At 35.0% G+C, this 12,104-nt stretch overlaps 1 protein-coding gene across 2 annotated transcripts; it reads left to right on the forward strand.

The window, feature by feature from the left end:
* The first annotated feature begins 228 nt into the window (after nucleotides 1-228).
* On the forward strand, nucleotides 229-11,659 carry LOC127254178 (increased DNA methylation 1). 2 transcript variants are annotated; one of them, XM_051279126.1, is made up of 10 exons: nucleotides 229-512; nucleotides 938-989; nucleotides 2,953-5,228; nucleotides 6,544-6,667; nucleotides 7,279-7,361; nucleotides 9,194-9,438; nucleotides 10,261-10,347; nucleotides 10,459-10,558; nucleotides 10,874-11,075; nucleotides 11,233-11,659. In XM_051279126.1, exons 3-10 carry the CDS (start codon nucleotides 3,015-3,017, stop codon nucleotides 11,403-11,405), a joined length of 3,228 nt encoding a protein of 1,075 aa, XP_051135083.1. In that variant the 5' UTR covers nucleotides 229-512; nucleotides 938-989; nucleotides 2,953-3,014; the 3' UTR covers nucleotides 11,406-11,659. The 2 variants fall into 2 exon arrangements, with proteins under 2 accessions (XP_051135083.1, XP_051135084.1); XM_051279127.1 differs by lacking the exon at nucleotides 938-989.
* Nucleotides 11,660-12,104: the final 445 nt, after the last annotated feature.

The following is a 12,104-nucleotide window of genomic DNA, read 5'->3' on the forward strand; positions in this document are numbered from 1 at the left end:
TGTAATCGACTTACGGAATCAAATTGAGTCGAATTAAGTTTGGGAACATATAATATATTCCATTATTAAAAAACTAATTATTTATTATAAAATAGTATTATTTTCATGTTACATTTCTTTAAACAAATAGTACTTCATAAAACACTAAACAGACACCCTAACACGGAATGCAAAGGGCTTTTATTATCGGATAATTAACGACATGTAGTACAAATAGGACCAATATTGAGCGAGCGACCGTGCCAGAGAGGGTTAATAAAAGGGGAGAGCGAGCTGGCCATGCCAATGCTTAATGCTTGACAACTGTAGTGATTACGAGCGCCGTTCGCTCATTCCACCAAAAAGCCCTCCCCCTTTCTCTTCGTGGGTTTCTAGTTCCAAGCGGTACCTTCGCACTGCGCCTGTCGAGCTGCCCATCGTTTGTGTTTTCTGCTCTTTATTTCTCGAGGGCGAAGTTGGAGATTCGGGGGAGGAACCCTAACTTTTAATTTCCATCGGATGCAAATGTAGAGGTGAGGATTTCGAACTTTATTCTCTTCGATTTGGTGGGTTTTTCGTGGTTTGTGTTTCTTCCCTCAAATCGGTGGAGTTCATTTGATTTGATTTGGTGGGTTTTGTATCTGAGGCTTCTTTGTTGCGGGTAATCGGGTGCATTTTCTTATCTGAATTTCATTTCTTTTTCATAGTACTTCTTTATGAAGTAGTGATTCATTGAAAGAGTCTGGGACTCTTGCTTAATGTTACTCTTTTTTTTTTTTTTTTTCCGAGTTTGCATACCTGGTGCTATTTGATATGTTACTTTTCTTTTTTTTACTCCGATTGTAGATTACAGACATGATTAGTATGACTTAGCTTGAGTGATATTTGCTCGTCACTCTCCATTTGCATTGCCTATTTAATCTTATGTTGTCTGTTGATGTGTGCCTTCTGTTTATAGGTTCATTACTGCCTGTCTGTTCAGATATGCCATTTATGTATGATGGTTTGAGGTAATTCTGTTAAATTTATATGATGCTTTGGTGCTTTAAAATGACATTTAAGAGATATGCCATCTTTTTTTGGCAAGTAAGCTTGGAAATCTGTTCTCTGTGTGGCTTGACTAGATTTAACCTTTTTCGGTTGGTCATTCTTGGAGTGTTTGGATACTAAGAAGAGAATTGGAGTAGATTATTTATTATACAATCTACTTTTACATTGTATGCACTTATTACATTTTTATATGTTCACATGGTTGGCAGAAATTGCGCCATATTAGTTTCGTTACTATGTGAACTTCCTTAAGTTAGGGCATCTCAACTTGTCAATCTATTCACCACGTGGCACGATGGTATTTACGCTTTTCAACTGGTCATTGGTGATGTAAAATATGATTGGGATAGATCAGTTTTGGTAGAATCTAGCAGACTAGCACTGAACTGTACACCCTTATTTAAGATTTAGCGCCTCTGAATGGAGAGAGAAAATTGCACCAAATAAGAAATATCTTCTATTACAACATGTTCATCCTAAATTCATGGCGTCTTAATTTATGGCTAATCTGTGATATCCATGATTAATTTGTCACACAAGAGAATGCACTTAGGAAACATGACATTATTTAAATTTGGTCATTTTTCACTTTTTCCTTATTTTTATCGTTGGAAGTTTGGTAAGAAAAAATCATAGTTGTCAATCACGGATAGCGGTGCGTAGCGGTCAATATCTAAAATGCTATAGGGGATAGCCGATAGCGGTATGACCGCTATTTAAATATTTAAGAATATATATATTAAATTATTATATATACAAAATTATAAAAAAAATACATAAGAAAAACCTATAAATTAATTTCATAATTATCACCAAAACCAATAAAATGTCAAAATATATATATATATATGATCATAAATATTGGATAGTTATATAAGCAAAAAAAAATTAGATCACTATTGTGTAATAGAGATATATCAAAGCTAATCAGATTCAAAATCTCATAAAAAATTTGATTCCTCATTTTCATCATCTTCACTGTTTAATTACTTTTGTCTATATATTTTTTTCCTCCTCTTTATTATTATCAATTTATTCAATTGTATGTTCGTCACCTTGTATAATATCATTTCCCTTTTTATATTTAGAAGTACCTATAGTTTTCTTTCTCATTGATGCATTGATGTTTGTATCTTAGTGTAGATAAAAGACCTATTAGCATCAATAACTCCCCTAGTCAAATTATTATTGTCAAAGACTAACTTATCCTCCGCATTATCAACTTCTTTAATTAACCACTCATTAGAATCATTCAAAACAATAGAGCCAATCACATCATTGCTACCATAATGATCTAACAAATGTTGGTTATCCTTGATATAAACATTTTGCATTTTTTGGCTTTCTAATTTGTTTCTTTTTTCGAAATGAATTTAAAAATTTAATTAAGATTTAAGATAAATATTTTTTTTGTCTATTTTATAATAAAAAAGTACATTTTATAAGTTAAAGTTAGATTTCAATTATTACCTACTAAAAAATAAACTAATAAGCTACAATAGCGGTATAGCGTAACATAGCGGAGTGCTGCTACAGGCTGCTACATTGCTATTGCGTTTACGCAGAATTGCAGAGCGGCCGTAGCAGCAGAGTGCCTTTCCGCTATGCTACACCGCTATTGCGCGCTATTGACAACTATGGAAAAAATATCTCCTAATGACTCCTTACACAGCCATTCCCTGTTGCTACCCTCTTGCCTGAATGATTGGCTATAGGCACTAATATATTTTGGTTTGATTTAGTTATATGAGTTTGCTTGATAATGAGAAATTTAGCTTTATATACCCCTATATTCTTCCTGTCATTTTCACCGCCTTTCCACAAATCTCATGGTAATCATGGAAGATGTCACAATTTCTAGACCTCCGCCCTCTCCCCTTGCATGCTTTTGTTGCATTGTGATAGCCCAAAATTATTTTGCAGTGAAGTACAGGTTGTTGTCTTGGGTACTCATTTATTAAAGATAAGCTTTGAGAGGCCATATAATGGTCGAATCCTCATTGGTGTTATTCAGCAGAGAAATTGAGAATTTGCATGATGATGGCTTTGAAGGATCTGTGGATGAGCAAAGAATATTTGGTGAGGTTTTCTTCGGATGTGATCATAGCAAGCAAAAGGAATTTATTCTTTCTGACACTGCTAGAATAGACAGTGAATTTATTAAAGAAACCAACATGTATCTTAGCTCAAGAAGTGGGAAATCCTCATTAACCAGTCAAGATAATTATGAAAAAGAAGGATTTTCAGGAAACCATCCATCAGAGAATCTCCCTGTTGACTCCACATTATCAGTAAAAATTGAGCATGAGGTGAAATTATCTGTTGGGGATCAGCTGGAAGCGAAACCAGTTTTGGGGGATCATCCCACTCCATCTGCTCTTCCAGAAGGAATTATGTCAGGTATATCCCAAAAAAGTTCTGGCACTGTTTGCCGCTCTTTAACATATCATCTAGTAGAATCTTCTGGCGAGGGTGTTATGTCCGGTATTTATGAGCTGAGGCCATCAATCTATTTAGACAGACGATGTGAAATTAGCGGTACAGGTAGCTCTGAGAACAATGTTTTGAGTTTAGATAACAGTGACCAGAAAGTGACCCCAAGTAGAACTGTTACTTCGCCTGTTTCTCAGGAGAGCTGTGCAAACAAGCTGCCCGTTTCTGACGTGTTAATCCCTGCGGAAAATAATTCACCAGCTCATCGACTGACAAAACCAAAGTGGAAGGATTCCTGTTTTGTGAAACTGGATGATGAAGAATTAGCTATGCCAAAAGATATAAAAAATGATCCTCGGCCTCTTCTCAGGTATCATATAAACCGTTTGTTTATAGCAGCGGGATGGGTGATTGGAAGGCGCAGAAGGAATAGCAAATATAATGGTATAGGGGAGTATGTTTACAAGTCACCTGAAGGAAGACCAATTCGTGAATTTCATCGGGCTTGGTGTATGTGTGGTGAGAGCTTGTCGGTGGATGCAATTTATTTCTCGCAGACAAGTGATTGCATGCAGTGGACTGATATGACAGAGTTGTGGACTGATTTGTCCTGCACATTTAAAAAAATTGATGAAAACCTAGCTGTTTTAGAAACTACTATTTCCATGGCTCATTTATGGTGCCTTCTGGATCCTTTTGCGAATGTTGTTTTCATTGAAAAGTCAATTCGCTTGCTGAAAGAAGGAAAAACTGTAAAAGGCAAGAGAAGCTTACTTATGCCATCGGATGCAGACTATGCTACCACACACCAGAAGAAAATCTCTGGATCAGAAAAAAGCGCACTTAACTCAATGGCCGTGCAAGGTTGGGGATATGATGACACTAATCAGGATCTTTTTGATGTTCCAATCACTCCAGGATCACCACAGTTGCATGGAGGGCCCGAGACTATGATCCCGCTGCTGGGTAGTAATACAATTTGTCATATTGACCAAACAAAAAATGAGGAGGATGGCTACATCAAGAAGGCTCATAAAAAATCAAGAAAGCTATCTGAAATGGGACTTATTGGAAATCAGGTTGATGGAAAAGACCTTTGCGACGTAGGTGAAATAAGCAGTGCTAGCTGGGGATCTAAGAAAGCCAAAGCTTGTCGCCTTAAAGATGACGATCTCTTAGTTTCTGCCATTATTAAAACAAAAACCTGCAAAGGCCCTGGAAAATGGTCCACCAGCAACTCCAAACCCTCGAAGAAACGTAAGGCTCCCAAAGGCAGCTGCAAGTTGCTTCCCAGAAGTCTTAAAAAGAATACAAAGCATTTAGCAGAAGAAAACTGGTACGCGATCAGATCAAGAACAATACTGTCATGGTTGCTGCATGCTAGAGTTGTTTCTCTGAATGAAGTAATCCAGTACCGAAATGTGAAAGATGATGCTGTAATAAAAGATGGATTAGTTACCAGGGAAGGGATCTTATGCAAGTGCTGCAATATGGTGTTTTCCATCTCAGAATTCAAGAACCATGCTGGCTTTAGGTTTAATCGACCTTGCATGAATCTTTACATGGAGTCTGGCAAGCCATTTGCTTTGTGTCAGCTCGAAGCATGGTCTTCTGAATGCAAGGCTAGAAAAGTAAACCCTAAAAATGATCAAGGCGATGAAAATGATCTAAATGATGATAGCTGCGGTCGCTGTGGTGATGTTGGTGAATTGATATGCTGTGATAACTGTCCATCTGCTTTCCATCTTGCATGCTTATTTGAACAGGTCCGTCTTTATGTTATTTGATGCCTTTAAATTAACTTCTTTAGCTGGTTTGCTTTTTGTAATTTACATTCTATAGTCTTCACGCAATGTGATGATTTGTACTTTAGTGATATATTGATGACATTATTTAAATGATTGATGAATATTAAAATTTTTTCTGGATGTTCATACTGCCTAATTTGTACTGGATAGAGCATCTTAGCATTTCAAGTTTAATTTTGTAACTTGAATTTTGTTAGATTCCAACCTATCACTAGGCATGGATAATAATTGTAAACCTTCAGAAATCTTTAATTGGCTCCTTCTCTTGCATCAGCTTTTCCTTTATTGGATCCATAGTTTCTCTGAAATAATATTAAACATGCAGTTCTTCATTCATTTATTAACCTAAAATCAATTGGTATTAAGTGGCGTAGCCCTTTACTCAATAAATAAGGGGAATTCCCACTTTTTTTTTTAATGTGGGACAATATTCAACACTTCTCTTTCGAGATATAATCTTAAAATCTTAGGATCAATACCTAATACGGGTACCATAATTATGATACCATGTTAGATGATGTAAATGACCACATCAGTTAAAAGCTTAAGCTATTAGGGATACATATAATTTATTTATATATATACATACGGGAGTCAACCAACGCTCTACATATCATATTTTTGCTATTACCTCGAGTTCTTATCATTGAATCCTAAAAGAATGGGAATATCACATCATCTGATGTTCAATCCTCTATTAGATTTTATTTTATTTTATTTTTTTGAGTTGCAGTGTAATATGTGATTATGTGGTATTGTGCATGTGTGCAATTAATTTTAACTACTTTAATACAAGGCCAGAGGATGTTTATCACTCTTGACCCTATTAGAATAAATGCTGTAGTCTTCTACTTTTAGGTTTGGTTGAGATCAATCTCATTAAGATATCCTTTTTTTTTTTTTTTTTTTTTTTTTTTTTTTTTTTAATATCAAATATCTGTCACACGATGAATACTAATATCTGCCTTATTTTTTAAATTGCTATTGAGGCAAGATTCATCCACCCATTAATAATGTGAATCATGTTATTTGTATCTGCTGATCACAAGCAACCAGATTTCTTGAAAGTTTGTGTCACTTGTATGCCCGCCATGTTTTTATGCTTCTGGTGTTGTTATGCTACTTCCACCATTGGATAGACTGAATAAACTAATTATTTCTTGAAAGTTTGTGTCACTTGTATGCCCGCCATGTTTTTATGCTTCTGGTGTTGTTATGCTACTTCCACCATTGGATAGACTGAATAAACTAATTATTTTAATGCTCATTTCAGGTGCTACCAGAGGGAAACTGGTATTGCCCGCAATGTCGATGCCAAATTTGTGAGGATGCAGTAAAGGAGAAAGAAACTTCACTTTTACCTGGATCTCTGAAATGCTCTCAATGCGAGGAAAAATGTAATTTTCCTCTGAATGTGTTTATTTTGTTAGATATTCTTATGTGGAATCAATCCATTCAGCTTCTGTCTTTTTATTGTTCCATAATAATGATGCAGGAAGTTTTATTATTCTTTGCTGTAGTGTCTTGGCAGCTTCCACATTTGTTGATTTTCATATGTTTTAACAAAATGAGAGTGTGTATTATTTATGTTAGTTTGCTGTTTCTTCTTCATGGTAGTGCGAATAATTATTGAATTACTGGGATAATGTTTGAATCACATTTTGGGATTGTTTTGTGAAATTTTTTCTGACAAATGGATTGTTGACCAACCTGAGGTATCTCTGACTTTGTTTTCAGGTTGCTACAGGAAATGTTTTTATTTGATTGGTAGAAGATGTGTATGTATTTTTCAAGCTGCTTATGATTGTAATATATATAGTTATGTATTCAATTGAAATAAAAAAGTATTTTACGGAGTAAATGTACTTTTTTTTTTTTAATTTCTAATCTGCTGTGAAAGTTGCTTGAATAGAGTAAGAGGCGCCCTTGATCATTTTACCTAAAAGAGTGGTCCATTTTGTTATTTCTTATCCATTCTGGACAAAAATCTAATTGCTTAGTCTTACAGATCATGAGAAATGCAGACAACAGAAAGGTCTTCCTGTTGAAACAGACTTAGACACGTGGTTCTGTGGAGATAGCTGTCGAATGGTAAGCATTACACTTTCCTTAATAATAGCCCAATCCACCTATTGCTTGCATTTTGTAAAAGTTGACTTTTTTTCTTTCTTGGAAAGAAAATATATTTAGATTAGGAAATAGAGATATAGAACTAAGGTCGATGGAAACAGTGAAGTAACCCTGCAATTGCTCAATAAATAAATAAATAAGAAAAAAGTAACATAAATGAGATTGCAAAATTAGCTTGGTCTTGTTTTTAAAAATCTAATGACTTTCTAATTGGTCAATTGTGAGAAATCTATTACATGTAGAATCTGGCATCACATCTAATTTTATTATAATCGAAGAACTACAGTACGAAATGCATGTAATATAGCAAATTGTGAGGAGAATAGAATCTTTCTGGCCCTCCTTTACTTACTTATTAGTAAGTTGTGTACGTTTTCACCAATATAAATCTTGTAGGAATCAATGATGTATTATTTTCTATTACCATGTTTACTTTATGCAATCATGTAATGCGTTACATCAAATCCCTTGATCAATCAAGTGCCAGGGCATTTCCATTCGTTGACGTAATGTGGCCTATAAAATAAATGTATACTGATGCGCCATATTAGGACTTAAATTACACCATTTCTCACTTTGTTTCTGAAGTCTTATTATTCAAGATTTTGCATGAATGCTTCACCTACATCCCAATATTGAGTGGATTATGAACTTTAGAAATACTTTCACATTGCATGTTGGATATCAGGGTGTCCTCGACTTGCTGGAAATCAAGGAGTTAATGTTTTGATTAGGTTGAACGTGCTGGTATTCTATTTATTGATTGAATGTAGTTCAATGCTTTGAAACCTATGCCAATCAAGGTGATTTGATTACTTAACCTCCTGCAGAGAGAACAATTAGGTTAGAAATTCATTAAGTTAGGAAGTTCAGAAAGGCCCTTTTTTAAGCCAAAAGGATAGCTAGATTTTTTATGATATTCTGTTTGAATACAGAGATGCTGTTGGAACTAGTTTTGAAAAATAGATGAAAGAAAGCAGAAAGAAATGTATTGGTTGGTGCCGACGTGATGATTGAGTTGCCCTCTATTGGGTCTTCTCTTTTTGTTTCTAACTTTAGAAAAAATATAGTAATAATGTCCTATGCTCAGTATGCTGTATATTTATTTCAAATTATGCACCATATTTGAACCTTGATTGCATGATTGATAACATAACTAATTTGATTCCCTGCAAATATGGCACCTACAACAGTGATACATAATTGTCAGTCATGGGTACAAATAGCCAGATTTGTCTCAAAAGTATTTACTATATCTAACTTGGTCTTAAAACCATTTGTTATCCTACATATGCATAACCATATATGCATGGCTACATGTTTGTGTGCACGTCATGTTGAAAATTTAGTTTAGAATAGAAAATTGATTTGCCACCTTTAGAATTTGAGAGAATATTTTGTTACCTATGTAAGCCATCTTAGTTATAAGAGATTTATATCTGATTTTCTTTCCAGGTTCAGTATTTTACTTTTGCCCTATTAATATGGCACTCCAGTTAAATACAATGGAAATACATAATATTCAACACTTTAGCCAGATAGACAGTTTGTGGAATTTGTCTTTGCATTATTACTTTGGGGTAGTTTTGTTGTATGAGATAAAGAAAACACGTTGAAACAATGCATTATATCTTTACTTCTGTGAGGTAGCCATGCACTATATTTTTAGCTATTATTATAAACTATGAAAAACTATTTGCCAGATGAAAGATTGTATTGATCATTAAGGATATCCTCTTTTCACTTTATGTGTAACATTGCACATCTTATAATAAGCTTAATTCCTAATGCAGGTTTACACAAGCCTCCAATCTCGCATTGGATTGAGAAATCTTCTACCTGATGACATCTCCTGGACTCTTTTACGGTGCATTTCTACCGACCATAATGCTAATTCTGCAGTACACAACGTTGCTCTAAATGCAGAATGCAACTCAAAGTTGTCTGTTGCAATCACGATTATGGAGGAATGCTTTCTCCCTATGGTGGATACTAAAACAGGAGTAGATATGATACCTCAAGTAATATATAATTGGGGGTAAGTACTAAAATAGGCACTTTTTTCCCTTGTGCGATTAGTGGGAGATATGGTTGTACTTTTTCTCATGGTATTTGCTCCTGCCTAGACTTAACTGCATTTCTTCCATATTCATTTGCACAACAGAAATCACTTCAAAGTAAATATTCATTTTTGAATTTCTGGAAGCACATCCGTGCTGACTGTTTCTTCATTCAGGGCATTAGAGCAGTGAAGTATTTATTGGCTTAAGGAAGAAAATTATGACTGTTTCTATTCATTTGATTTGATTTGATTTATTTTGTAAGTCAGTTCCTAATGTATCATAACATGAAATTAAGAATACTGTATGATATTTTTGGCGTATATACATCAACCAATTCTTTTAAATTTGCGTTGGAATTAAGATTTCATAGAAAACAACCATCGAAGCAGAAGCCTCTCTTGGTTCTATTTGAAATGAACCATCAAAGGCAGGTCATGAGTTTCATTGAGTAATTTTTCTCACCAGCTTCTCATTATCCTTTTATTGCAGTTGCTAATCTTTGTAAGTATATTACAATATATTATGAAGGATGTCATGCTGTTAGGAAGCTGTATGCTCGAACTATATAACTTGGTTTTGGATGTGAAACTCCACTGCAGTGCTATCTCTGTTCCATATTGACTGAGAATATTCTAAACATAATGGAAAAATAGCTGTGGGGACTGGGGATCTCTTAATTACAGTCTCCTTAATCTAAGATATTAGGAGAGAGAGTGTGTTGTGTTGTGTTGTCTGTATATGCCTATACACATATTTATTGTCATAAACTGAAGAAATACGATGCTTGCTTCTTTCAGATCACAATATGCCCGTCTGAATTACTGTGGCTTTTATACTGTGGTTTTGGAGAAAGATGATGTTGTTATTTCTGTAGCATCCATAAGGTAAAACCTCTTTTGTCTAGGGGACTATGCCCGAGAATCCTCATCTTTCTTGCTGCAGTTAAGCTGTGTACAATTTGTTTCTAATATGAGATGGATTGCTATGATGTATAGAATACATGGAGTAACAGTTGCAGAGTTGCCTTTAATTGCCACTTGCAGCAAATATCGTCGCCAGGGTATGTGCCGACGCCTTATTAACTCTATTGAAGAGGTAAGTCATTTGGGTTTTGCTCCAACAATTTCTTGATATATAATAAGTAGAGTAATATTGTGCCAAACTAAGCATTCTAAGTTTTAACTTGAAATGGAATGTTTGGGGATTTAATCATTTTCAAAAAGTGAAACCTATAAAGTTAGACCAAATTCATTTCCATATTTAATTTTCTGTGTTTGATTAGTATTGAATATAATTCAAAACTATTGTATTGTTTTGAATTAATTGCATTTCAAGCGTTCAATTGTGTTATTCTAAGTTTCACCCAATTGTTGCCTCTGCAGTACTAACCTCAATCACTTGTGGGTTTAGATGTTGAAATCATTGAAGGTTGAAATGCTTGTAATATCTGCTATACCAACATTGGTGCACACCTGGACGGTTGGCTTTGGGTTCCAACCCTTGCAAGAAGACGATAGGCGTAAGCTTAGTAAAATCAACCTGATGGTGTTCCCCGGTTCTGTCTGGCTGAAGAAAACATTATTCGGGAACCAGGCAATGGACAAAACAAGTGGTGAGCTTCTCACTATATATTTTGCTTTATATATACCGCAGTATATATTGATTTGTTTGGTGTGGTTTGTGTGAATTGTGCCGTGCAAAAGCTTTTGTTTCGCTTTATATATACCACAGTATATATTGATTTCTTTGGTGTGGTTTGTGTGAAGCAGGACCATGCAATGATGTTGCCATCGCCAATGTGGGGGGAACTTGTCAAGGGGAAGAATGTTCCGATGCAGGAAATAATCTGCTTTCTTACAACAACTCTTCGACTTTGGAAGAATGCAATGGAGACTTGAAGTGCATAAACGACCATGGAAACATGATTGAACACCGGATGTAGGACAATGAAACTGTAGGCTGCTAGCAAATCGGACTAGCTTTCCTATGAAAGAAAGCTGATGTTGTCTGAGGAAGAGACATGATGTTGTAAGAGATTGTATCATTTTCTCTGGGTCAGAGGTTAGTCCAATATCACCGATCGACCGCACCGCCGTGCTAGTTAAAATGTAGTTTGTTTTGTACTGGCCCGTGCAACAGACAAGCAGAGACAAAGATGACTTATTCTGCAATATGCATGCATGATTGAAAAATGAATTTTCAGCCAATTGCTCTTAATGGCAAAATGAAAAAACGCCTGTTTGGGCAAGGGAAATGGTATTTTGTGGATACTATCTTCTTCGGTACAATGGCTCTATTTTTAAAGGGAAAACACCTCTCCAATTTCTTCTCGTAATTTTGGATTTTTTTTTTTTATTTAATAACTTACCATAGAGGCAACGTGAGACAATCTCCGTTTAGGAAAAAAATTTCACTTCGATAAAGAAGGTCCTAACTTGTGCGGCAACTGGCAAGGTTGATGATGTTAGTGTTTGTGAAATGAGACGAGAAGAGAGGAATCTCTTCGATAACAAAAGGCAAGCATTTCCCCACGAAGTATTCACCTTTGTTAGGTTGTGTTTTCTAATATTAATTTTCATTGTATATTATAATAAAAAATTATCATATTTTATTTTAGTTGTTTATAATAAAAATATTTTGT

The sequence above is a fragment of the Andrographis paniculata genome, unplaced genomic scaffold (genome assembly GCF_009805555.1).
Source record: "Andrographis paniculata isolate CXL003 unplaced genomic scaffold, ASM980555v1 Contig52END, whole genome shotgun sequence".
NCBI lineage: Eukaryota > Viridiplantae > Streptophyta > Magnoliopsida > Lamiales > Acanthaceae > Andrographis > Andrographis paniculata.

What these genes read in the sequence shown, in the direction of transcription:
- LOC127254178 (XM_051279126.1), top strand. Translation starts at nt 3,015, where the DNA reads ATGGTCGAATCCTCATTGGTGTTATTCAGCAGAGAAATTGAGAATTTG. An exon ending in GTGGAGATAGCTGTCGAATG is followed by an intron (nt 7,362 to 9,193) that starts GTAAGCATTACA and finishes TTCCTAATGCAG; the next exon opens with GTTTACACAAGCCTCCAATC. An exon ending in TTATTAACTCTATTGAAGAG is followed by an intron (nt 10,559 to 10,873) that starts GTAAGTCATTTG and finishes TTGTGGGTTTAG; the next exon opens with ATGTTGAAATCATTGAAGGT.